At 41.3% G+C, this 25,450-nt stretch overlaps 1 protein-coding gene across 3 annotated transcripts in view; it reads right to left on the minus strand.

The window, feature by feature from the left end:
- Positions 1–4,919: 4,919 nt before the first annotated feature.
- Positions 4,920–25,450, minus strand: part of TIPRL (TOR signaling pathway regulator) — a 30,073-nt gene continuing 9,542 nt past the window's right edge. For 2 of the 3 annotated variants that reach the window (XM_053699547.1, XM_053699549.1), the window contains exons 2-3: positions 22,081–22,263; positions 4,920–7,773 (exon numbers count right to left, since the gene is read on the minus strand). In XM_053699547.1, coding sequence (XP_053555522.1) covers positions 6,929–7,753 — 825 coding nt within the window. In that variant the 5' untranslated portion in view covers positions 7,754–7,773; positions 22,081–22,263 and the 3' untranslated portion in view covers positions 4,920–6,928. The remainder of the gene's footprint in view (positions 7,774–22,080; positions 22,264–25,450) is intronic. The other variant, XM_053699550.1, reaches the window with a different exon arrangement.

Consider the following 25,450-nt stretch of genomic DNA (forward strand, 5'->3'; position numbering starts at 1 on the left):
CTTCTGGGATAAGCTCTGACACTCCCCACATATAGCTCCGCACCCTTCCCCTATAACCTCTTTTGCTGGCCTCCTTACAGGATTGCAGGATACCCACCCGCTTAAATAGGCCCAGTTTGGGGCCATTACATTCTTGGACCTCTGGCTCCCCACCTCCAGGGATAGCTTTAAGCACATCTCCCAATTTGGAGCTGACCTCTTGCTCCTGTGATATTTACCGTTCGAATATCACAGAATCAAAAGCTTCTTGGTTAGTTAGGGTTTCAAACCTGTGATGGCTCGTCCACTGACTCCTTGGGAGACCGTCTGGAATCAGGGTGACAGACTCCGTAGGCCCTTATCCTCCCACTACACCCTATTAGGCTATACTCCATCCCAAGACACGCCGGCCCACCTTATACGGTGGGAGTCCCTCCTAGGGATATCGGTAACGACACATGGGGGCGTACCCTAGAACTAACGCAGAAGGCTATCCACTGCACAACCCTATAATAAACCTTCTATAAACTGTTAGCGCATTGGTACTATGTCCCTTCCAGACTATCTAAAATGTTCCCGAGTGCGTCTCCTCTCTGTTGGAGAAACTGTGGCCAGAAGGATGCATATTTGGTGGGAATTTACCAAGCTCCGCCCCTTATGGAACTCTTGCTTTCTAGTACTGTCCAAATTAGGCATATCTCTCCATAGAGCACCTGCTATAGCCCTACTACATATAGGAGTACACACTTTACCAACGCATCACTCGTACTTATGCATCTATCTATTCATGTCCATCAAGCATGTGAGTGGAAGAAATAACTCCCCCACAGTTGGTCCAAAATTTGTAGCTTAATGGCCTACCTACACATCATGGAAAAAGATATCTCCTACAAACTAGGGAATTACGATTTATTCAACCTGACTTGGCAGATTGGAGACATAATTATGACATGGTCTGGAAGCCCAACTTTCTGTCTACAGACTAACCTAACCATTGCAATAGGTGACCATGCCTTAATTTCCCCCACATGCAAAACCCCTCTCCCCTTCCCTTTTCCCCTCCCTACACCCCTAATTATGATTCTAGTTAGACCAGGGATTATTAGCCCTCGGTGACACTCTAAAGCCGTGTTGTTGTTTGTTAGAAAGAATTATATTATTGGTACATTGATTTATTATGCCTATTTTATAGCAATATCCTGATCTGTATATCTGTATTATTGGGCCCTTGGCTCTTCTGCCTTTAAGTGACTACTTTTTTCATGTAACTCTCATTGTACACCAATAAAGCTTTTGAAGAAAAAAAAAAAAATAGAAAGTAGATTAAAACTGCATGCTCTATCTGAATCATGAAAGTTTAATTTTGACTAAACTATCCCTTTAAGCAATGACTTCCACAATTTTATTGCTCTTACAGTGAGAAAAAAAAAACATTTACATTGCTGGAGATTAAATCTCATTTCCCCCAGCTTTTAATTGTGACCTCGTCACAAACAATTTCCTTGGAATAAACAGAGCTTCCGCCAACTTTGTATATGGGCCTTACATATTTAAAAATCTTTTTTAGCTGTATTGCTAGTTTAATTGGCCCAGTTTATTTTGGGGTAGTTGAAATCTCTCATAGTTACAACTTTTTATTAGCCTTTCCTATTTGTATTATCTTAAACATATTTTTCTAATATACCTTAAGAAAAAAAAATGGCTCCTAAGTAGATCTGCTATGGTACACATTACCAGTTGCATTCATATATTCATAGTTCTGGTTCTGTGACATGCGACAAGCATAAGAAAAGGACTGATAAATATATGTACATATGGCCTTTGGGACAGTACTGTATCAGTGGTTGATTATGTGCATGTAAATATTTAAGCATTAGTACCTGATAAAGTTGCTTAAAAGAAAAGTATATTAGAAAAAAATCTTTGCATTAATTTCAGTGCAAAAACGTTTAGCTAAAAGGGACAGTCTACTTGATTTTTTTTTTAATTGTTTAAAAAGATAAAGCCTTTACTACCCATCCCCCAGCTTTGCATAACCAACATTGTTATATTAATATACGTTATAACCTCTACATCTCTGCATGTTTCTAAGTACTTGCAGGTCGCCTCTTATCTTATTCATTTTTACAGCCAGACATTGCTAGTTCATGTGTGACATATAGATAACATTGTGCTTACCAAGGAGAACATTGTGTTCTATAAGAATTTCTGTCCAAGCTATATGGGGAACAGCACAATTCACTAGATACAACAGTGTTCCTGTGGAACACACGGTCCCTCTTGCTCAACTTGCTGGTCCATAGCCCTGCCCAGAACCTTTTATTCATGATGGTATTTTTGGAGTCTAGCAGTGGGAACAGTATGAGGCAGAATTGCAACAGAAAGCGGAAACAGGCAAAGGTGACGTGAGCAATGCACAATGCAAGAAGTTTTGCTGTCCGAGACCAAATTTTTGCTGCCTCAACCAAATTGCCACTTACCTCATGACAGACATGAGACACAGTCCAGCGATTGCACTTTCTGGATTTAAATCACAAATTTTTGCACCCTGGTATTTGTCTCATGAGCTGTTAGCTCGATTGAAGGACCAATTGTTTGAGAAACTTTGTAAAGGGGGAAAAAACATAATTTATGCTTACCTGATAAATTCCTTTCTCCTGTAGTGTAGTCAGTCCACGGGTCATCATTACTTATGGGATATTAACTCCTCCCCAACAGGAAGTGCAAGAGGATCACCCAAGCAGAGCTGCTATATAGCTCCTCCCCTCTACGTCACACCCAGTCATTCAACCAGGAACCAAACGAGAAAGGAGAAACTATAGGGTGCAGTGGTGACTGGAGTATAATTAAAACATTTAGACCTGCCTTAAAAAACAGGGCGGGCCGTGGACTGACTACACTACAGGAGAAAGGAATTTATCAGGTAAGCATAAATTATGTTTTCTCCTGTTAAGTGTAGTCAGTCCACGGGTCATCATTACTTATGGGATACCAATACCAAAGCTAAGTACACGGATGACGGGAGGGACAGGCAGGATCTCTATACGGAAGGAACCACTGCCTGAAGAACCTTTCTCCCAAATACAGCCTCCGAAGAAGCAAAAGTGTCAAATTTGTAAAAAGTATGAAGAGAAGACCAAGTTGCAGCCTTGCAAATCTGTTCAACAGAGGCCTCGTTCTTAAAGGCCCAAGTGGAAGCCACAGCTCTAGTAGAATGAGCTGTAATCCTTTCAGGAGGTTGCTGTCCAGCAGTCTCATAGGCTAAACGTATTATGCTACGAAGCCAAAAGGATAGAGAGGTAGCAGATGCTTTTTGACCTCTCCTCTGTCCAGAATAAACGACAAACAGGGAAGAAGTTTGTTGAAAATCTTTAGTTGCCTGTAAATAAAATTTCAGGGCACGGACTACATCTAGATTGTGCAGAAGTCGTTCCTTCTTTGAGGAAGGGTTAGGACACAATGATGGAACAACAATCTCTTGATTGATATTCTTGTTAGTGACTACCTTAGGTAAGAACCCAGGTTTAGTACGCAGAACTACCTTATCTGAATGAAAAATCAGATACGGAGAATCACAATGTAAGGCTGATAATTCAGAGACTCTACGAGCCGAGGAAATAGCCATTAAAAACAGAACTTTCCAAGATAACAGCTTGATATCAATGGAGTGAAGGGGTTCAAACGGAACACCCTGTAAAACGTTAAGAACTAAGTTTAAGCTCCACTGTCCTCTCACACATCCTATCTATTAGTTGGGTGCAAGAGAATGACTGGGTGTGACGTAGAGGGGAGGAGCTATATAGCAGCTCTGTTTGGGTGATCCTCTTGCACTTCCTGTTGGGGAGGAGTTAATATCTTATAAGTAATGATGACCCGTGGACTGACTACACTTAACAGGAGAAAAGCCTTTTGTAAAGGGGGACGCCAGTGATTTAAAGATACCAGGAAAATTCAGCCAGGATATCTTTGGACAACAGCGTTACCCGGCGGTCCGATTTACCGTTCTTGCTTCTTGGATCTAGTACAGAAAACAAGCGTTCTGAGCCACACTTATATTTACATGCTCGTACATACCTCATAAGTTTGAGGTTGACTCTTGTGAGTAGACACCCTACGGGGGAATTGTTTTAAAACGTATGTGTTTTATAGCTTGATTAAATTGATTTGCACTATGTAGGTGCCTTTGTGCGCTTTCTTTCTCACTTGTTTGCAGATATATATATATATATATATATATATATACACACACACATATATATATACATATATACACACACATACATATTTTTTTTTCTAGGAGCCAGTAGCTCCCTGGCTCCTGGATTTGTTGTGCCCTGCACTATCAAGACTGGTGAACATCTGCCCCACTATAAATCATGTAATATCTAACAGTAGGCGAGAAGAGCTATTACAGAGCAACTATCCACACTGTGATTTTATTAGAGGGGTATAAGATTCCTCATGCGAGAGAGGGAATTCCTTTCTTTTAAATAATGTCTCAAAACTAGATATGTGCATTATTTCTGCATTTGTTATGCATTAGTGACACAATTACTAAATATTCCCACGGTCCGCTATTTGACTCATTTCATCTCCAAAAAGTATAATACACATCTAGGTATGAAATCTTAGTATTTTGGAAAGGTGAACTGATGCTAAATAAGTGTTGGAAAATGTTAGGAAAAATTACTCTGTCTGCCATAGAAAATGTCAGTGTTTTTTTTATTTCATAGGGTGATATTTTGCCATATAATTTTTTTTCCCCAAATAAAAGTTCTTTTAAAAGTCTGCTTTAAAAAAAAAAAAAAGTGATGCGAGAGTCACTGAAACAAAAAAAAACTAAAATTGCTATATAAATCAGATGACATATATAAGATACGTATATATATTTACACACACAAACTTAAACAGCTATATAAACACTTTTTGAAATGGTAATATAAAATGATCATTTGTATACATTTATTTAATAAAAAAAACAAAAAAACAACTACAATACACTTTCATTATTTATTTTGTCCCCTTTTCCTGCAATTCCATTCTGAAATTGTGAGCTTTTCTGTTCCTGTTATAAATAGAAGTACAGAACACTGTTATATTTCACACAGCCATTGGCTGCACACTCTAGTGACTTATTTATAACTGTCTGTAATTGGCTGCAGCAGAGAAAGTAACCCAAGTTACAACATGGCAGCTCTCATTGTTTTAAAGACATTAAAACTTTACACTTATTTTGTCACTATTTAAACAACTAATGAAACTTTAAAAAAATACATCTACATGTTATTCTCAGACTAATCTTTTCTTTGAAAGAATCATTCTGTCTAGTATTTAATGGCTCTATAAGGAGAGAGAACACGCAAGAGAGAGAACACGCAAGAGAAAGAGATTTTATATTGCTTATAAAAACAAATGTCCCTTTATAGGGATGGTTAACACCTGGAGATGGTAATATGAAATGTTAATTTGTTTTTTAAGATGTTTATACTTGGAAACCATTTTATTCTATAGCAAGTTAAAGGGACATTAAACCCCAAAAAAATGATTTCCTGATTCAGATAGACAATACAATTTTAAACAAAATTCCAATTTACTTATATTATCTAATTTGCTTCATTCTTTAGATATCCTTTGTTGAAGAAATAGCAATGCACATGGGTGAGACAATCACACGAGGCATCTATGTGCAGCCACCAAACAGCAGCTGCTGAGTTTATCTATATATGCTTTACAGACAAGAATACCAAAAGAATGAACCAAGTTAGATAATAGATTTAAATTAGAAAGTTGTTTAAAATTGCATGCTCTTTCTAAATTGTGAAAGAAAGAAAAAAACAATGGGTTTCATGTTCATTTAAGTCTTTAGTGTCACTAAAAGCAGCAGATACTTTTATAAAAACAGTGTTAACATGTTAAAGGGACAGGAAACTTTTTTATTTAATTTTTATTTAATGATTCAGAAAGAGCATATCATTTTAAACTTTCTAATTTGCTTCACTCTCTTGACATCCTTTGCTGAAAAGCATATCTAGATAGCATCAGTAGCTGCTGATTGGTGGCTGCACATAGATGCTTCGTGTGATTGGCTCACCCATGTGCATTGCTTTATTTTCAACAACGGATATCTAAAGAATGAAGCAAATTCGATAATAGAAGTAAATTGGAATATTGTTAAAAATTGTATTCTCTACATGAATCACGACAGAAACATTTTGGGTTTAGTGTCACCTTAATACCTTGTGTAACATATAAAAGATGGTCAAACTGACAGAAAAAGCATTGTTTAACATGTTTTTTTTGTTTTGTTTTTTTATTAAAGATGTTCCACCACCCGATACCCTTTGTTATATTCATTACCATGAGACCCAACAGTCCCAAGGCACAAGGGGGATGCACATTCTAAGTAACCATTTGGTGACGTCACTGAGATTTGCAATGCTTTATGACCTTGCATCTTCATAGAGGTCACCTTCAATACAGGAAAAGTGCGTCAGACAAGTGATAGCAGTTTTTTCTTTTTCCTTTCAGCTACTTAAAAAAAATCTCAGTTTGTGAATGTTATCAATCAGGATATTAACTATGCCTTGTAGATTTCTACTTGGGAAGAATTTGTTCTTTCTATAGTATTTTATTTTACAGATGTACAGTCTTAAACCCATAAAATACTGTGCATGCAAGGAAGGGAGAAAACTCTATTGTAAACTATTGTTGAAACAGTGATATTTTAGAAGTGTTTGCAGATAATCATCGTATTCTGAAGTTCATTTGTTGAGACAACTACTTGTAAAATCCATTTAATAATACCCATGAAAAGTCTGTGGCACAAATCAAAATTTTTTAGACTGAATAAATGAGAACAGATTTCCCTTCCATTGCTAGCAAGATGGCTGCAACGTGATCAGCTACTTATCTCTTGCAGGCACATTTGTCAGAACACATGTGGAGTCTGTTACGGCACTGGATCACCCGTTTGATTTTGACATGCCATTATTTCTGCCCCTGACTGTTCTGGAAATTCCAACTTCTCAAAAATGGTCTGTGTGACTGGCAAGTACTGCGAGATCTCATTAGGCTCTGTGAAAAGAGGTGCAGGTACGTGGCTCAGATTGGAGATTTTACTCTCTCTGGAGGTATATTCTCTTAACATGAATCTTTTGTCAGATTCGTGATAGAGACGAGTATCATTCATACGGATAAGTACACCATCCACCCTAAGAAAGAATCTGAGGAGGAGGAAGAAGCCGGAAGGCATAACACGGATTTTGACGCTTAAGCTTGACACTCCATGGTCATGGAGCTCATCTTCAAACAGTAAGACCTCCTCAAAAAACGTTATTTGCTCTCTGGCCTTCAGTTTTTCAGTGTTAATCCTCTCCGTTGTTGGGACAACACTAAATATCGTGTTACCTCCAAGCAATGTTCCCTTGTAATCAGTTGTGTAAGTCCAGTCATATGGTTTTATCACCTCCTTACTATGCTCACTATCTGACCTGCTCTCTTGCCACTCTTCAGCACAGGCCACTTTTACAGCTCCCTGACTCGTGTTCACCCTTGCAAGGGCATCTTTAGCATTGAACTCAATACCAAAGCCCATGGAGTGCTGGATTCTTAAGACATTGTCTCCAAACATCATCTCTGGTAGACAGGGCATATGCATCTCTTCTGCCATTTTCTCTACATCTGCAGATTTCATAATGTGAGTCTTGATAGCCGTAACCTTCCATGGCCCAAAATTGAAGTCTTGGTTGGTGCTCTTAAAGCCGTGGATCATCATAGCTCGTATTAAAAGATGATCTGACAAAAGGGAAAAAAAAAAAAAAAAAAAAAAAAAAAGTTATTTTCTTTGAAGCATTGCCTTGTTCTCAAGTAATAAAAACCACAGAATCGGAGATTTTGAAAGTAGATATGAACCAAAAGGCTAATTGAGCAAACCCATGTTTCCTTCCAGTGTAGTTTAAAGGAGCAGAAAACATTAGATATTTATATCAAGTATATGAAAAAGAGCACTATTTAAAGTTGTTTATTATGATGTTGAGGCTAAAAAGGAAGCCTCAAAATCTGGAAAAAAGGGCTGATTGCTGACTGACTGATATGCAGGAATCCAACTGCTCTATTGGTAGACAGTGACACACCTCAAAAGTAAAAGACTAAGAACATTTGTTAAAAAAGTAATACATTTTCTATAAAATTAGCTTCACTTTAAGGGACATTCTAAAGCAAGAATTACATTCTTTAAATTGTTAGGGCACGTCATGTTATGGGTTAGTAAATGCAAAAATAATATTCTATAACAACTATATGCTTTAGAATCTCCCTTTAAAAGGGAAATGAAAGCCAAAACAATTCTTTTATGATTCAGACAGAGAATACAATTCTAAACAACATTCCATTTTACTTATATTATCTAATTTGCTACATTTTCTTGGTATCCTTTGTTGAAGGAGCAGCAGTGTTATCTATCAGACATCCTCAAACTTGGCCCTCCAGAGGTTTTGGACCTACATTTCCCATGATGCTCAGCCAGCATATCAGCTGGCTGAGCATCTTGGGAAATGTAGTTCCAAAACTACATTTCCCAACATTTGAGGATGTCTGAACTAGCTTTACACATTGTGTGAGCCAATTACACGAGGCATATATGAGCAGCCAATAATCAGCAGCTTCTGAGCCATCTTATGTATCCTTTTCAACAAAAAAATACCAAGGAAACAAAACAAAATTAGACAACAGAGGTCTGTCTGAATCACGAAAAAAAAAAAAAAAAAGTGGGTTTCATGTCTCTTTAAAAAATCGGATTGTTTTTATTATATAAACTCTATCACCTTTGAAGGTTACAATATCTTTATTTGTGAGTTGTATTCTTTTAACCGTGTATACATTTCAGGATCTCATTTAAAAAGTTTCTAGTTTAGTCATATCCTTCTGTGGATAGTCTCCAGAGCTGCAAAATATTCAAGATAACTAGTTTAAGGGACTAAATAGAGCATTACATTTTAAACAACTTTCCAATTTACTTCTGTTATCAATTTTGCTTAGTTCTTTTTATATCCTTTATTAAAGAGTAATCATAGGAGAGCTCAGGAGCGTGCATGTCTGGCAGTAGTGTTTGCCACATTGTAGCTATGTATAAAATTTCTAAAAGCAAACACTGCTACCATAGACAGCTAAAGATATGTGCAGACTCCTGAGCTCCTATCAGCCTACCTAGCTTTACTCTTAAAGGATGCCAAGAGAACAAAAGTAAATTTAATAGAAGCAAACTGGAAAATTGTTTAAAGTACATGCTGCCAAAAACTCTTCTACAAGCATTCTATATGACTTACCTGCTAAGCCAGTATATTGTTTATCAAACAGTAATTCATCTGAAACATTAACTCGTTATATTCCTTTTTTGTTTACTGTTAGCGTCATTAATGCGACTACTGTTAGCGTCATTAATGCGACTACTGTTAGCATTTATAAAAAGATTTGTATGGGTTAGTGACTAAAAAAACAAAAACACACAACACACACACACATATGGAAAAACTAATGAAACATTAATGCCACGCTATTATCAATACCGTATTTTTATTTAAAAAATAAAAAGAGTAAAGCATCCGTCTAATTGGCTTTTGCATCCTAAATGCATTTTTTGCACTTTTTGGTATTACATTTTTTTATCCCGATCATCAATTCAATCATCCACTTAAAGTGATAGGAAAGTAAAAAATTAAACTTGCATGAGTCAGAGCATGTCATTTTAAGATACTTATTAATTCACCATTTTCAAATGTGCTTAATTCTCTTAGTATCCCTTGTTGAAAAAGAATACGCACATATCATACACTAGTGGGAACTAGTTGCTGATGGTGCCTGGACAAATTTGTCTCTTGTGATTGGCTAACTAGATGTGCTCAGCTAGCTGCCAGTAGTGCAATGCTGTTCCTTCAGCAAAAAACAAGAGAATGAAGGAAATTTGAAAAAGTAAATTTATGCTTACCTGATAAATTGATTTCTTCTATGGTAAGACGAGTCTACGGATTCATCCTTTACTTGTGGGATATTATCCTTCCTAACAGGAAGCGGCAAAGAGCACCACAGCAGAGCTGTCTATATAGCTCCTCCCTTAGCTCCACCCCCAGTCATGCGACCGAAGGTACAGGAAGAAAAAGGAGAAACTACAAGGTGCAGAGGTGACTGAAGTTTATAATAAAAAAATATAATCTGTCTTAAAATGACAGGGCGGGTCGTGGACTCGTCTTACCATAGAAGAAATCAATTTATCAGGTAAGCATAAATTTACTTTTCTTCTATAAAGGTAAGACAAGTCCACGGATTCATCCTTTACTTGTGGGATACAATACCAAAGCTACAGGACTCAGATGAATGGGAGGGACAAGACAGATGGTTAAACAGAAGGCACCACTGCTTGAAGAACTTTTCTCCCAAAAACAGCCCCAGAAGAAGCAAAGGTATCAAATTTGGAAAAGGTATGAAGCGAAGACCAAGTCGCAGCCTTACAAATCTATACAGAAGCATCATTTTTAAAAGCCCATGTGGAAGCCACCGCTCTAGTAGAGTGAGCTGTAATTCTTTCAGGAGGCTGCTGTCCAGCAGTCTCGTATGCCAAACGGATGATGCTTTTTAGCCAAAAGGCAAGAGACGTAGCCGTAGATTTTTTACCTCTACGTTTTCCAGAATAGACAACAAACAAAGAAAATGTTTGACGGAAATCTTTGGTCGCTTGCAAGTAAAACTTCAAAGCACGAACCCCGTCCAAGTTGTGTAACAGACGTTCCTTCTTAGAAGGATTAGGACACAGAGAAGGAACAACAATTTCCTGATTAATATTCTTATTAGTAACAACCTTAGGAAGGAATCCAGGTTTGGTACGCAGAACCACCTTATCAGCATGGAAAACAAGATAAGGCGAGTCGCATTGCAATGCAGATAGTTCAGAAACTCTTTGAGCCAAAGAGATAGCAACTAAAAACAGAACTTTCCAAGATAGAAGCTTAATATCTATGGAATGCATAGGTTCAAACTGAACCCCTTGAAGAACTTTAAGAACTAAATTCAAACTCCATGGCGGAGCAACAGGTTTAAACACAGGCTTGATTCTAACTAAAGCCTGAAAGAATGACTGAATGTCTGGAACATCTGCCAGACGTTTGAGTAGAATTGATAAAGCAGATATCTGTCCCTTTAAGGAACTAGCTGATAGCCCCTTCTCCAATCCTTCTTGGAGAAAGGACAAAATCCTAGGAATCCTGATCTTACTCCATGAGTAGCCTTTGGATTCGCACCAATAAAGATATTTACGCCATATCTTATGATATCCTGGTGACAGGCTTTCGAGCCTGAATCAAGGTATCTATGACCGACTCAGAGAACCCCTGCTTGGATAAGATCAAGCGTTCAATCTCCAAGCAGTCAGTCGCAGAGAAACTAGATTTGGATGCTGGAATGGACCTTGAATCAGAAGGTCCTGTCTCAGTGGCAGTGTCCATGGTGGAAGAGATGACATGTCTACCAGGTCTGCATACCAAGTCCTGCGTGGCCACGCAGGTGCTATCAAAATCACTGAAGCTCTCTACTGTTTTATTCTGGCAATCAAACGAGGAAGGAGAGGAAATGGTGGAAACACATAAGCCAGATTGAATATTTTATCACCTCTTTCACTTTACCCTTCCTAGTACTTAGAGTAGGCAAAGAGAATGACTGGGGGGTGGAGCTAAGGGAGGAGCTATATAGACAGCTCTGCTGTGGTGCTCTTTGCCACTTCCTGTTAGGAAGGATAATATCCCACAAGTAAAGGATGAATCCGTGGACTCGTCTTACCTTTATAGAAGAAAATTGGAAAGTTGTTTAAAGTGAAAGGAAATTTTGGCCTTTATTATTAATTACATTCATTAATCTTTAATTCAGTATTACAGTCGTTAACCTTAATATATTCTTTTTAGGTTTGTGTAAAATTTTATTTGAAAAAAGTGTACCCTTTTGTATACTTTCTCCTCCCACCTGCTCCTTTCCTGCTTCATCTCCCTTACACGTAAGATCGGTCCGACCCACTCTTATGTGCACATCCTTGTGCGTTCATGTTCAGCGTTCTGTATATTGTGCATGAATAAACAGTATATTGCGCATGCGTAAAAAATTACTGGATAAGCAATCAGCAAATTGCGGCCCTGAAGATAATGAGCATGTGGGTCCCATGAACGCACTTAGAGCGAGACTGAGAATTCCATGAGACATGCATGCGCATTATCAATTGTGGGCGTAAAAGGAGTCGCTTGGGACGCCAGTGGGGGACCAATGGAAATGACAAAGACAAATATTCGTCATCACTACATACCTTTTTCTTTTTTATATCCAGGCGGAGGAACGGCGGCATAGGATTGAGATTTAAAAGGTACATTAGGGTGAAATATAGTAAGTAGTGATGCACCGAAATGAAAATTCTGGACCGAAACCGAAAATCCAGGATGCACTTGAGCGAAAACCGAAACTGATACCGAAAATGTATTTTTTCAAATTATTTTTTTTTTTAGTTTTTTTTTTTTTGCATAATTAGAGCCAATAAAAAAGCCCACACTTTTACTGAAAGTAACACACTTAAATTGGACAAAAATATCTTAAAACAATAATATGCTACACAATAATTTTACCAAGAAAAAAATAAAAACAGGCAAAAAATAATGCCATTTTCAGTCAAAATGTTTCTGCGACCAAAATTTTGGTGCATCCCTACTTAAAACAATTATAAATATCAATATACTGTATTATTCTTCATTTAGTTTTATGTAACAGAATCCTATTTAACAGGGTTTTTTTTTTACCATATATCCAAATAAAGTATAGTCCTAGAAAACTCATTATATGCAGAACAGTAAGTCAAGTAATAAACTTAAACAGCAGCTCTAGGCTAGCATCAAATTTGAAACATGCTACACAATTTTACCGAAAATAACAGGCAAAAAAAACGAAAACCGAAATAGCCAAAAATGCCATTTTCGGCCGAAACTTTCTGCGGCCGAAATTTCGGTGCATCCCTAATAGTAAGGATTCAAAAAACTAAAATTATGCTTACCTGATAATTGTATTTCTATCTGTGGGAGGAGAGTCCACGGCTTCATTCATTCCTTTTGGGAAATACAGAACCTGGCCACCAGAAGGAGGCAAAGACACCCTAGCCAAAGGCCTAAATACCTCCCCCACTCCTCTCATCCCCCAGTCATTCTGCCAAGGGATCAAGGAACAGTAGGATAAATATCAGGGTATAAATGGTGCCAGAAGAATAACAATAAATTTAGGTATGCCCACCTTAGAAACGGGCGGGAGCCATGGACTCTCCTCCCACAGATGGAAATGAAATTATCAGGTAAGCATAATTTATGTTTTCCATCTTAATGGGAGGAGAGTCCACTGCTTTATTCATTACTTGTGGGAAACAAATACCCAAGCTCTAGAGGACACTGAATGAAAAAAAAAAAAAAATGAAAAAAAAAAAAAAAAAATGGGGAGGGCAAAAAGGAGGCGGACCCTAATCTGAGGGCACCACAGCCTGTAAAATCTTTCTCCCAAAAGCTGCTTCCGCCGAAGCAAAGACATCAAATTTGTAAAAATTTAGCAAAAGTATGTAAAGAGGACCAAGTAGCCGCCTTACAAATCTGCTCCATGGAGGGGTTGACAGGGGTTTTCCCCATTTTGTTTGCCATGTGCTGCTGGCAGCCATTTTACTCACCTCTCTTCCCGACTATGGTGCATTATGATGGGGGATGCTGCTCATTACCTGTACTTCCTTTTATGGCCAGACTGGTGTGCATCATCCGTGTGAGACAGGATGCAGTCTCAGAATTGTGATGTCATCACTTTTTATTTAAAGGGCCTCTATTCAGTATGCTTTGCCTTTGCGTTGTCTCAGACCTGTTTGTGAGAGTTCCTGTGTATTACCTGGCTGTCTGACGTGCTTCCTGGTTCCGGACTCTGCTGTTTTCCTTGTTACTGATTCCGGCTGGTCTGACTATTCGCTTTGGCTCCTGACTCGGCTCGTCTGACTACCAGCTCTGGTATTGACTCCTGGCTTGTTATTTGACTTGTGGACTTTTTATTATTTTTTGCTATTAATAAAGGTGTGATTATTTTTGCACTTATCGTCTCAGTCTGATTCCTGGCACCCTGACAGGCCTCATTCTTAAAGGCCCAGGAAGAGGCCACAGCCCTAGTCGAGTGAGCCATAATCCTCTGAGGAGGCTTATATCCCGCTGTCTCATAGGCCAAGTGGATAATGCTCCTCAACCAAAAAGATAGAGAAGTGGAAGAGGCCCTTTGCCCCTTGCGCTTCCCCAAATACACAACAAATAAAGACAAAGTCTGCCTGAATTCTTTCGTGGCCTGAAGATAGAACTTCAAGGCTCGAACTACATCCAAATTATGAAGAAGGGTTGAGACACAAGGAAGGAACTACTATTTCCTGATTGATTTTACGATTTGACACAACCTTGGGAAGAAATCCCAACCCAGTGCGTATAACAGCTTTATCGGCGTGAAAAATCATGTAAGGAGGCTCACATTGCAAGGCCGCCAACTCAAGAGACTCTGCGAGCCGATGCAATAGCCAGTAGAAATAGAACCTTCCAGAAAAGAAGTTTAATGTCAAGCAAATGCATAGGCTCAAACAGAGCCCTCTGCAAAATCCTAAAGTACGAAGTTTAAGCTCCAAGGAGGAGCGGAATTTCTAAAGACAGTCCTGATCCTAGACAAAGCCTGAACAAAGGACTGAATATCAGGAAGCTCTGCAAGCATCTTGTGTAACAGTACAGACAAGGCCGAAATCTGTCCCTTTAAGAAACTGGCGGAAAGTCTCTTCTCCAACCCATCCTGGAGGAAGGACAGGATCCTGGATACCCTAACCTTATGCCAGGGAAATCCACGTTCCTCAAACCAGGACAAGTAGGTCCTCCACACCTTATGATAGATGCGACAAGTGACTGGTTTCCTGGGTTGAATGAGAGTATCAATCACTCTCTCAGAAAAACTTATCTTGGCTAAGACTAATCGTTCAATCTCCACCCAGTCAGCCTCAGAGAATCTAAATTTTGATGTGGAAAGCGATCCTGAACCAGCAGATCTCTGTGGGAAGGTAACCTCCATGGAGGAGACTATGATATCCCCATCAGATCCGCAAACCACGTCCTCTGCGGCCACGAAGGAGCATTAAGAAAAGCCGAAGCTTGCTCCTGCTTGATGCGGGCCACTACTCGAGGTAGAAGTGGCAACGGTGGAAATATGTAGACTGGGTTGAACTCCCAAGGCACCTCTAAGGCATCTATCAGCTCTGCCTGGGAATCCCTGGACCGCGACCCGTATCTGGGTAGCTTGAAGTTGAGTCTGGACGCCATGAGATCTCTCTCTGGCGTCCCCCATCTGATGCAGATCTCTGCAAACACCTCGGGATGGAGAGACCATTCCCCCGGATGAAACAATTGTCTGCTGAGAAAATCCGCTTCCCAGTTGTCCACACTTGGAATGTGGATCGCTGATAGCGAACAGCTGTGGGTCTCCACCCATTCCAGGATCCGAGATACTTCCCTCATGGCTAGGGAGCTTCTCATTCCCCCCTGATGGTTGATGTAAGCTACCAAGGTAATGTTGTCTGACTGGAATCTGATTAATCGGGACGACCCCAGGAGGGGCAAAGTCCTCAGAGTTGAAAATCGCTCAAAGTTCAAGAATATTGATAGGGAGAAGTGACTCTTCTTGAGACCACCTGCCCTGTGCCTTTCTAGCACCCCAAACAGCTCCCCATCCTGACAGACTTAGGTCCGTTGTCACAATCTCCCAGGATGGTCTCAAGAAGGATGTCCCCTTGGACAATTGTCCCGGACAGATCCACCAAGAGAGGAATTCCCTCGTTTGGTTGTCCAGAGAGAACTGTTGGGATAGATCTGAGTGATCGCCGTTCCATTGTCTCAACATGCACCTGGCCACAGATTTGCCCTTCAGACCTCCTTATGGCAGACAGCTGGACGCCATCTTGCAACGTCTCTGATCTATCAGGAATATCTTCATGGATATGGAGTCTATTATCATACCCAGGAATTTCACTCTGTTGCTGGGAACCAGGGAACCTTTTCTTACATTTATCTTCCATCCATAAGATCAAAGGAGAAGAGCCCTCGAATGGTCCTCTGCGAGACTGCAGGACGGAGCCTGTACCAGGACGTCGTCCAGATAAGATAAAGAACCTTTGTAAAGACTCTTGGGGCAGTCGAAGGGCCGAACGGAAGGGCCACAAACTGGAAGCGTTGGTCTAGAAATGCAAATCTCAGGAACCTAAAGTGATCCTTGTGGATTGGCACGTGAAGGTAAGCATCCTTCAAATCTATTGTAGTCATGAACTGTCCCTCTTGAACTAGGGGAAGAATAGACCTGATCATCCCCATCTTAAACGATGGGACAGACAGAAATTTGTTTAGGGACTTTAGGTCTAGAATTGGGCGAAACGTGCCCTCCTTCTTTGGGACCATGAAAAGGTTTGAATAATACCCCAGACCTCTTTCTGCTTGAGAGACTGGAACAATTACTCTGAGAAAGGAAAGATCCCTCACGCACTCTAGAAAGGCGTCTCTCTTCTCTAGTCTTGATGATAGGTTTGACAGGAGGAATCTGCCCCTGGGCGGATGAGTCTTGAAGCCTATCCTGTAAGCCTGGGCGATCACCTCCAGAACCCAAGGGTCCGGAACGTCTCTTATCCAAGCCTCCGCGAAAAGAGATAGTCTGCCCCCTACGCAATCCAGAGACAGATCTGGGGCCGCCCCTTCATGCCGATTTTGTATTGGCGGGCTTCTTGCTCTGCTTGGCTTTGTTCCAAGATTGAGCTGGCTTCCAAGATCCCTTGGACTGCTCGGTTTCTGTTGCTGGCGCTGGGACTTTTCTGAACGAAAGGGACGAAAAGTAGACCCCTTAGGTAGGGATGCACCGAAATTTCGAAAATGGGCCTATCCAAAAAATGCATGCTATATTTGTGCCACACTTGCTGGCCGCCACTAACCGCATCCACCCACACCTAAATTTAGACCGTTGCAGCTAGAGGCTTTCTAGGCCATTAGGTTAGTAAACTACATTTACCACAATGCCACTCACGCACGAACAGCACAGCCTTCTCCCTCCCTATCTAGATTGGTTCTTTCTGAAGAATCTGCAGTGGGTGCACTTCCTGAAAGGCTCCGGTATTTTGTTGATTTATTGCTGACCTTAGTGTGGAGGAAGAGTTGCTCCGGTTTAAGTTCAGCTCTGTTAGAGACAACGGATGTTTGATTTAAAGCAGCCTAAAACGTAGCAACCTCCCTCTACCTCCACGCACTATAAAGCTTTAAATCAAACCTCTGTTGTCTCTAAGGAAGCTGAACCGGAGCAACTCTTCCTCCACACTAACAGCAGGTTAACCCTCTTCCTCCACACTAAGCAGCAGCAGCAGTTAACCCCGTGGCAACAAAACAGCAATACTTTGTAGTCCTCAATCAAAGTCCCATTGGAAGGATAATAACATACGTGGAAACCTTCCTGACATAATTTTAGTCAGCTGACATGGGAACTGAAATTGCAGAATATTACTAATGCTGCTTTTAAGGATCCACTATTTGTTATGTTTTGTTAAGAGCAAAGGTATTTAGCAAATGTTAAACTATCATTTAAATATGTGCCTTAAACAGAGAGCTGTCATTCACATATGTGAATGATAGCTCTCTGTATAAAGCACTTATGTTACTGTCTTCTCTCTATAAAACACTAATGTAAATTGCAGCTCTGTATAAGGCTCTTCTGTGAATGACAGCTCTCTGTATAATGCACTGCTGCTTATTACAGCTCTCTATTTTATATAGGGCACTCATGTGACTGACAGCTCTCTGAATAATGCACTTCTATTACGAATAACATCTCTCTTTATAATGATCTTATGTTACTAAAATCTCTCTGTATAAGGCACATCTGTTACTGACACCACTTTGTTGTATAAAGGGTCTTCTGTTACTGGCTGCTCTCTGTATAAGGCACTTCTGTGAATTACAACTGTGTACTGTGAATGACAGCTATCTGTATAAGGCACTAAGGTGCCCTATTAATAGAGAGAGTTGTAATAAGCAGCAGTGCATTATACAGAGAACTGTCATTCACAGAAAAGGCTTATACAGAGAGTTGTAATTTACACAAGTGCTTTAAACAGAGACAGTAACATAAGTGCTTTAAACAGAGAGCAGCCAGTATCAGAAGAGCCTCATACAAAGTGCTGTTAGTAACAGATGTACCTTATACAGAGAGATGTCAGTAACAGAAGAGTCTTAGAGAGATGTCAGTAACAGAAGAGTCTTAGAGAGATGTCAGTAACAGAAGAGTCTTAGAGAGATGTCAGTAACAGAAGAGTCTTATACAGAGAGATTTCAGTAACAGGAGAATTTTAGACAGATAGTTTTTAGTAACAAGAGTCTTATACAGAGAGATGTCAGTAACAGCAGAGGTTTATACAGAGAGGTGCTTTGTCAATAAAAGAGGGAGCTTTCAACAAACAAATATCAATAGCAAACTTCGAAGAGTCTTATACAGAGATTTGTTTAAAAGGATAGGTAACCCAAAATTTTTATTTCATGTGATTTTAAACAACTTTCTAATTTACTTCAATTAATTTTTTCTTAGTTCTCTTGGTATATTTTGTTGAAAAGCAGGGACGTTAGCATAAGAGCCAGCCCATTTCTGGAGCACTATTTAAAATCAACAATATATTATTCTTCATTCAGTCCTATATAACGGAAACAGATTTAACAGATTTTTATTTATATTGGTTTATTAAGTTATTTTCGGTTTAATTTTGGCGAGTTACTTTCAATAAAAGTGTAGTCATTTATTTTAATGGCTTGTAGTTTTTCATTTTAGAGTAATTAAATTAATTAAAAAGTCTAATATTAATACAATTATAGAAAAAAAAACTATTTTAAAATCATTTGGGAAAAAAGTCATTTTTTATTTTTGGCCAAGGGCATCCTGAATTTTCGGTCCAGAATTTTCATTTCGGTGCATCCCTACCCTTAGGCTTATTCTTCTTATCCTGAAATAGGAAAGCACCCTTGCCTCCTGTGACCGTGGATATGATAGAATCTAGGCCTGGACCAAAAAGAACTTTCCCCTGAAATGGGATGGATAGCAATCTAGACTTGGAAGTCATGTTAGCAGACCACAACTTTAACCACAGAGCCCTATGGGCTAGAACAGAAAAACCTGATGTCTTGGCATTCAGGCGAATAATCTGTATATTTGCAACACAGATGAATGAATTAGCTACCCTTAAATCCTTAATCCGTTCCTGTATCTACTCGAGGAGAGTCTCCACCTCTACCATAGCTGACAGAGCATCACACCAGTAGGTAGCAGCTCCAGCCACCGCAGCCGAATGAAAAACGAACCCCGTGAGCTGAAACATCTTTCTCAACATGGATTCCAAATTTTTATCCATGGGCTCCTTGAACGAAGAGCTATCTTCGAGCGAGATAGTAGTGTGCTTAGTGAGAATGGATATAGCACCATCCACCTTAGAGATGGCCCCCCACAGCTCAAGCTGCGAGTCCAGAACGGGGAACAGTTTTTTTTTTTTTTTTTAAAGAAGTAGAGGGGGAAAAAGGACGTGCCTAGTTTCTCCCATTCGTTCTTGATAATATTAGCCATCTTAACGGGGACCAGGAAGGTCTGAGGCACCACCCGGTCCTCGTAAACCCTATTTAATTTAGGGATCGAAGGTTCCTCCGGCAGTTTCGGAACCTCTAACGTAGCAAGCACCTTTTTCAGCAGAAAGCACAAACATTCCATCTTAAAACTTAAAGTCTGGCTCCTCCGCAACCCGAGGTCTAGATGTTGCCGATCCCAACCCAGAAAGAGCGTCCTCCGAAGAGTCGGAGTCATCCTCATCAGCGGATAATCTGTCAGAGATATCCAACGGAGTAGATGACCCCTGAGACGGATAGCTATGTTTCACCTTTCGCTTATCAGGGCGTGACAAGGCATTGAAGGCCGCAGAAACCACCGTCTGTAACTGATCAGCGAAGTTCGGCGGCCAAAGAGCCCCTCCAGCAAGAGGATTAGTAGTGCCCTGGGAAGCTGCATGGGAATCCTCAGAGTTGGACGGCTCAGTTGTACTAAATATCTTATTCTTTTTAGATATTGCAATCTTATCAAAGCATGTGGAGCATAGTTGTGCAGGCGGATCAAACGGAACCTCTTCACAATAAACACAGTTATTAGATTTGGATAAAGAGGGAGTACCCTCCAACATATCAGAGTCCTCCATAGCTTGCGCCTTTATTACGGACTAGATAGAATTAAGTGGCACCTTTATACACCAAAGGCCGGGGCACTCACCACCACCTATGACCCGGACCACTGAGAAACCGCCGGTCAAGAAAGAGGAAGTTAACGAGGCCACACCCAGTCACATGGAGTGCCATGCAGGACCGCCCCTGCACTGAAGAGAAAAACACGCCAAAAAAGGCCGCGTTGATATCTCCCTAAGGTAACTGACTGTTCACACATTGACAGAGCCCCATCTCACACATGTCACAGCAATAAACACAATAAAGAATATTATGCATAATCCCCCCCCTGTTCAATAACCCTCCTTTCGAGGATATTAACCCTTGATTCTATACAGATAACAGGAGACACACTGTGACCCTGTGTTCTGGCGTTATCATATGTGTATAATATAAACGATCTTACCAGAATCTACGCCATGGAACAGGAACACAGCCTTTCAAGTATGACAGGGTAGTAGCATCGCTCCTGACATGGACTTGAAAGCAGGCAGCGAAACTCGTCAACGCTGATTGGTTATGGAGCTGTTAATCGTCTGGATGGTTTCGCAGAAAGACTCTCCCTGCATCTCCAGACTCTAACTTTCATTCAAGCTCTCACTGAGAGGCTGACAGGACTACTTAAAACTGCAGTCCCATTCCAAAGAATACTACCCTCAATAAGAGACTACTCTTATTACAGTATTTGTCACTCTTTATCAGAGGTAGCCAGAGGTTGGAATCTGGGAGTTATACACTAAGGGTCCACTACAGATGAATGACCCAGGACCGTAGTGGGATGACTTGTTGTTTATGCTGGACTGAGCGATCAAAACCACACTCATGAAGTTAATATGAGAGAGGTTCTAATTCATACGTAGAACCATTTTTTACTGGCATACTTAGATATGCAGTCTAATATCCATCTTTGTTGTTTTTATTATGATTTTATTGCACTGCTAGCATTTGCTCATGAATTAATGAAGTAATATCAGTTTAAGAAATACATTTACATGCCTGTTTCTTTAATTGTGTTACTAGGCACTCTTTGAGGGGTGTGTAATTCAACAGCCTGTATTGAGAGGCTTATTTACACTAATGTTATTTAAGATTAACAATTTAGGGTGTTATACCACAATAAGAAATATTACAATTTGTACATACTATTCAGTCTATATGCAATAGCAGGAGTTTATGTTATTTGGTTACTATGGTAACCCGTTAAAAAAAAAAAAAAGAGCTTAAGGGTTGCATATTTGATTTATTTTTATATCCACGTTTGTTATGTCACCTATAATTGTATACACAAGGGTGCAGTGTTAAATTAAGAAACATATATACGTTATTAACAGGTAACAATGAAACCGGAAGTGACGTCAGAGGCCACTTCCGTTCCACCGTAATGCTGGAACGCATTGATGCGTTCCACTGTGACATTTGGCGCTTTTTTGAAAGGGAAGGAAGGTATGTTTGTGTTCTTAACACTTATGTGTAACACTATATATTGTGCCGTGGTTGTAAATTTTGCACTTTTTGATCTGATGAAAGATCTAATTTTGATCTGAAACGTCATCCAATAAATTTGACACTATTTTGTGAAAATCCTGTGAGTGCATCATTTTTGCTTCTACTACTGATACCAATGCTGCACCCAGGTGGCTGACCCAGGAGGGAGGATTCGTTTTCTACAGTATCTATATTAATAAATAAATAAGACTTTAATTTTGACTTCCATGTCCCTTTAAATATACACACAAAAAAAAATTACATTTACTCAACTTACCAGTTATCACCAGTTGCAGAAAAAGTTGTATTATATTTATCTGTACTGGAATCCCTCTAGAAATCCTTTAGATGTATTACAACAAGGAAACCCTCTTCGACTTCTTAGAGTTGGCAGATGCAAATCACCCCAGACTCATTCCACTGGTGAGATTGACAATCAGTTAAAGGGGTACAGCAGGGTCTGCGGGTGAATAATATATTTGTTAACCATGTGACTAGTTCACTGATCTGTGAAATGTGCTAGCTCAGTGCTGCAGCTGCACTAAAGGTTAAAGGGGCATGTGGCAGAAAGTTAATACTGTTCCACTGAACCCCCACTGTTAATTCCATACATCTGCTTTAAAGCCACTAGAGCAGTGCTAGCAATTAAAGGGGCAGGCTGCCTGCAAATAAATAACACTTCCTCTAAACCCTAACACAATGTTAAGCCTGTGTCTCTGCTCAAATTCAGGGTTGACTACCGCTAGAGGTTAAAGGGGTGGGGAGTGGCAGGCAATAAAACAAACAAAAAAACCTCAGATAAAATGTATTCTGCGCAAGAAAGATTGATTGTGATTAATGTTTTCTTAACTACTGCTGCCCTTATTAACTCCATACATTCTAAATGCAATATACATTGTACACAACAATCTCCTTTCTATAACTTACAGCTTGATGAGAGTACAGCGTTGACAGTTGTGATAATGGTTGTGGAGGCCTAGAGTCCACCTGCTATTGAGTTCACATTAGTGCTTGATTTATCAAGCCTTCTCCTGCTCTTCAACTGCAGGTTTTCACAAAAGAGGTTTTCTTAGGAGGAGAATTTCAATCTCCCCGGTCTCGTCCGACAGGGAAGATTGACAGCTCTTGCCCACGCGTGATTGGCTGTGCCCAGGCAGGGGACGGCGTTGCAAAATAGCGCTCTTATACAATGCTGAATTCCGGCAACGGAATTCTGTCCAAAAGAAGCAAGCTGCAGCGGATAGGGGCGCATATGTCTGCCGACATTTGATCAATTGAGCCCTAATACTAGGTATGCCCTCCCAAAGCCCCTGCAAACCACCAGTGCTCTTAAAAGCACTTCCACCTCATTCTTGTTGGAGTCTTGAGAGAAGCTGAGTAATTGGGAAATGTCTTAGTTTTTTTTTTTGTGAGAGCCTTCTGAAAATATTCGTAGCTATTAAGGGTGTGTGCAGCTTTGCACCTTAATGTATTTGCCACGGATACTGGGCTGCAAGGGTTAAATCCCCACCCCTCTACAACCTCAGTCCTGTTCTTTCTCAGTGGTTTTGGGCTCCTCAGAGCAACCACCATCTCTGGAAGCTGTTTGTTTGCTTTGTTTTGGCTTCCTTTTGTGTTCAGAGAAGAGTTGGTTTATGACCAGGAAAACCCTCCTAGGCTGGCCGGGCTCCTGGAACTCCCGTCGGCCACCTCACAACGGACACCCGCCCAACCCCTCTCAGGCTGGCCAGGCTCCTGGAACTCCCGGTCGGCCCCAGGACAGCAGAACACCCGGTCATTTTAACCCAGGTCGCTCCAGCAACCATGTGCCCCAGAGCTCCGCTCTTTTTGGGATTAGTAGCCCCTGGGGATTACAAGGGGTGGTGTAATTGCCGGAAGGAGCTCCTTTGGGAACCAGGGGTTTTGGACATCCCTATCCCCATAACTTCAACGGACTGTAACTCCGGTTCCCAGTAACAAATCATGCTGATTTTTGGACTGTGAAATCTGGGGACCGAAAGCTTTAAAATGACACCCAGTGCCGCCGCTCTGGAATTGTCCAGGGTCTTATCAAGATGAGCTGTCTGTATAAAAGGAGTGCATGTTTTCAATAAAATCAGTTCCTGTCTAACCTGAATACTAGTGTGTCTAGTTATTTGGGTTGGTTCCAGCTAAAATCACTTTCCTGGGCTATATAGCAGCCTGTTCCAGGCAGAGAAAGGATCCTCAGGCAGAGCTATCCAGCCTGGGTAGCTGGAGTCTGCCACAGGGTGGGACCCTGAGTACTGGTGCTGTCGGGCATCAGGGGTTGCTACAGGCTGTGGTCACTTGCCAGCTACATAGCTGCAGTCGGCAGGAAGGAAGCAGGACCCGTTTGGCAGAGCTACCCAGTCGGGGTAGCCGGGGGTATCCGTCACATTGGCTGGCAGCGGTGGGATGCTTCCAACTTCCTGGGACATTCAAACCACCAGCTAGAAGTAATATTGAATGGAGACTCGTGGAAAGACTGCGGGTACCAGGAAAAGAACTACCCCCACCAGAGAAATGCTGGGAGAGGACCAGGCGGCCGGTGGTTCGGATGACGACCGGGGCAATGAGCTATCCGTTACAACGCCAAGTTCAGCCGCAAGTACAGTATCTACTCCGGGGACATCCACATCTGATGTACAGCGTGAAGTGCAGTGGTGGTTGGCGTTATTTGGCACCCGGCCACCAGAGGAGGTCATCACCAAGATCATTTCGGATGTTACCCAGCTCAAGTTACCAGAAATCCACCAGTCCATAGGAGGGGCTCCATCAGCCCATGGAGTGCCGGCTCTTCAACCGCACAAGCTACCCCATGGGGCCTTTCGAGCCTACAAGGAAGAGGAGGAGGATATTGACTTACCTTCAGGTCTTTGAGACCCAATGCGAACTGCAGGGGGTAGCCTATGCCGATAAGACTGTCTGTCCTGATCGGTAAATTGTCAGGGCGGGCTTTGGCAGCTTTCCACGCTACCCCTTCTGAGGACCAAAAAGATTATAACAAGGTGAAAGACCGTATCCTTGCCCGATATGGGCTCACACCGGAGGCCCACCGGCAGAAGTTCCGGGCACTAAGGAAGCAGGATGAACAGCCTTTCACAGAATGGACCCAGCAATTCACCAGGTCGATGACGTCCTGCCTAGCCGGCTGCAAGGCCACTACTGGGGCAGAAGTGGCACAGCTTTTTCTACTGGAACATTTTTATAATCATATTCCAGTCGAGATAAAAGAATGGGTCCAGGACCGGCGACCCACCACAGCAGACCAGGCGGCTGTCCTAGCAGATCAGTACACAGATGCCCGCCACCAAGTTCACTCTAACCCACAATCGACTCCCCGCACAGCTTCGGTGGTAGTCCGACCCCCAGCGGCTACCAATAAGCCTCCGGGCCGTCCGGCCTTTGTCCCTCCGGCCGGAGTCAGGGACTCACGGGGATGTTTTTCCTGCGGACACCCCGGCCACCTCAGGCGGGAATGCCCAAGTTGGGTCCGACAACAGCCAGCCACTCAGCCAAGACACCTCCAGCCCACAGCTTGGGTGAGAGCTCCCGCCCCAACCTACCCAGCCACTGCCCACTATGCTTATGCACCGGCTGACTATCCTGAATGGGCTGAAGAGGAGGTTGGCACCCTACAAGAAGCC

The sequence above is a fragment of the Bombina bombina genome, chromosome 1 (genome assembly GCF_027579735.1).
Source record: "Bombina bombina isolate aBomBom1 chromosome 1, aBomBom1.pri, whole genome shotgun sequence".
NCBI classification, from domain to species: Eukaryota; Metazoa; Chordata; class Amphibia; order Anura; family Bombinatoridae; genus Bombina; species Bombina bombina.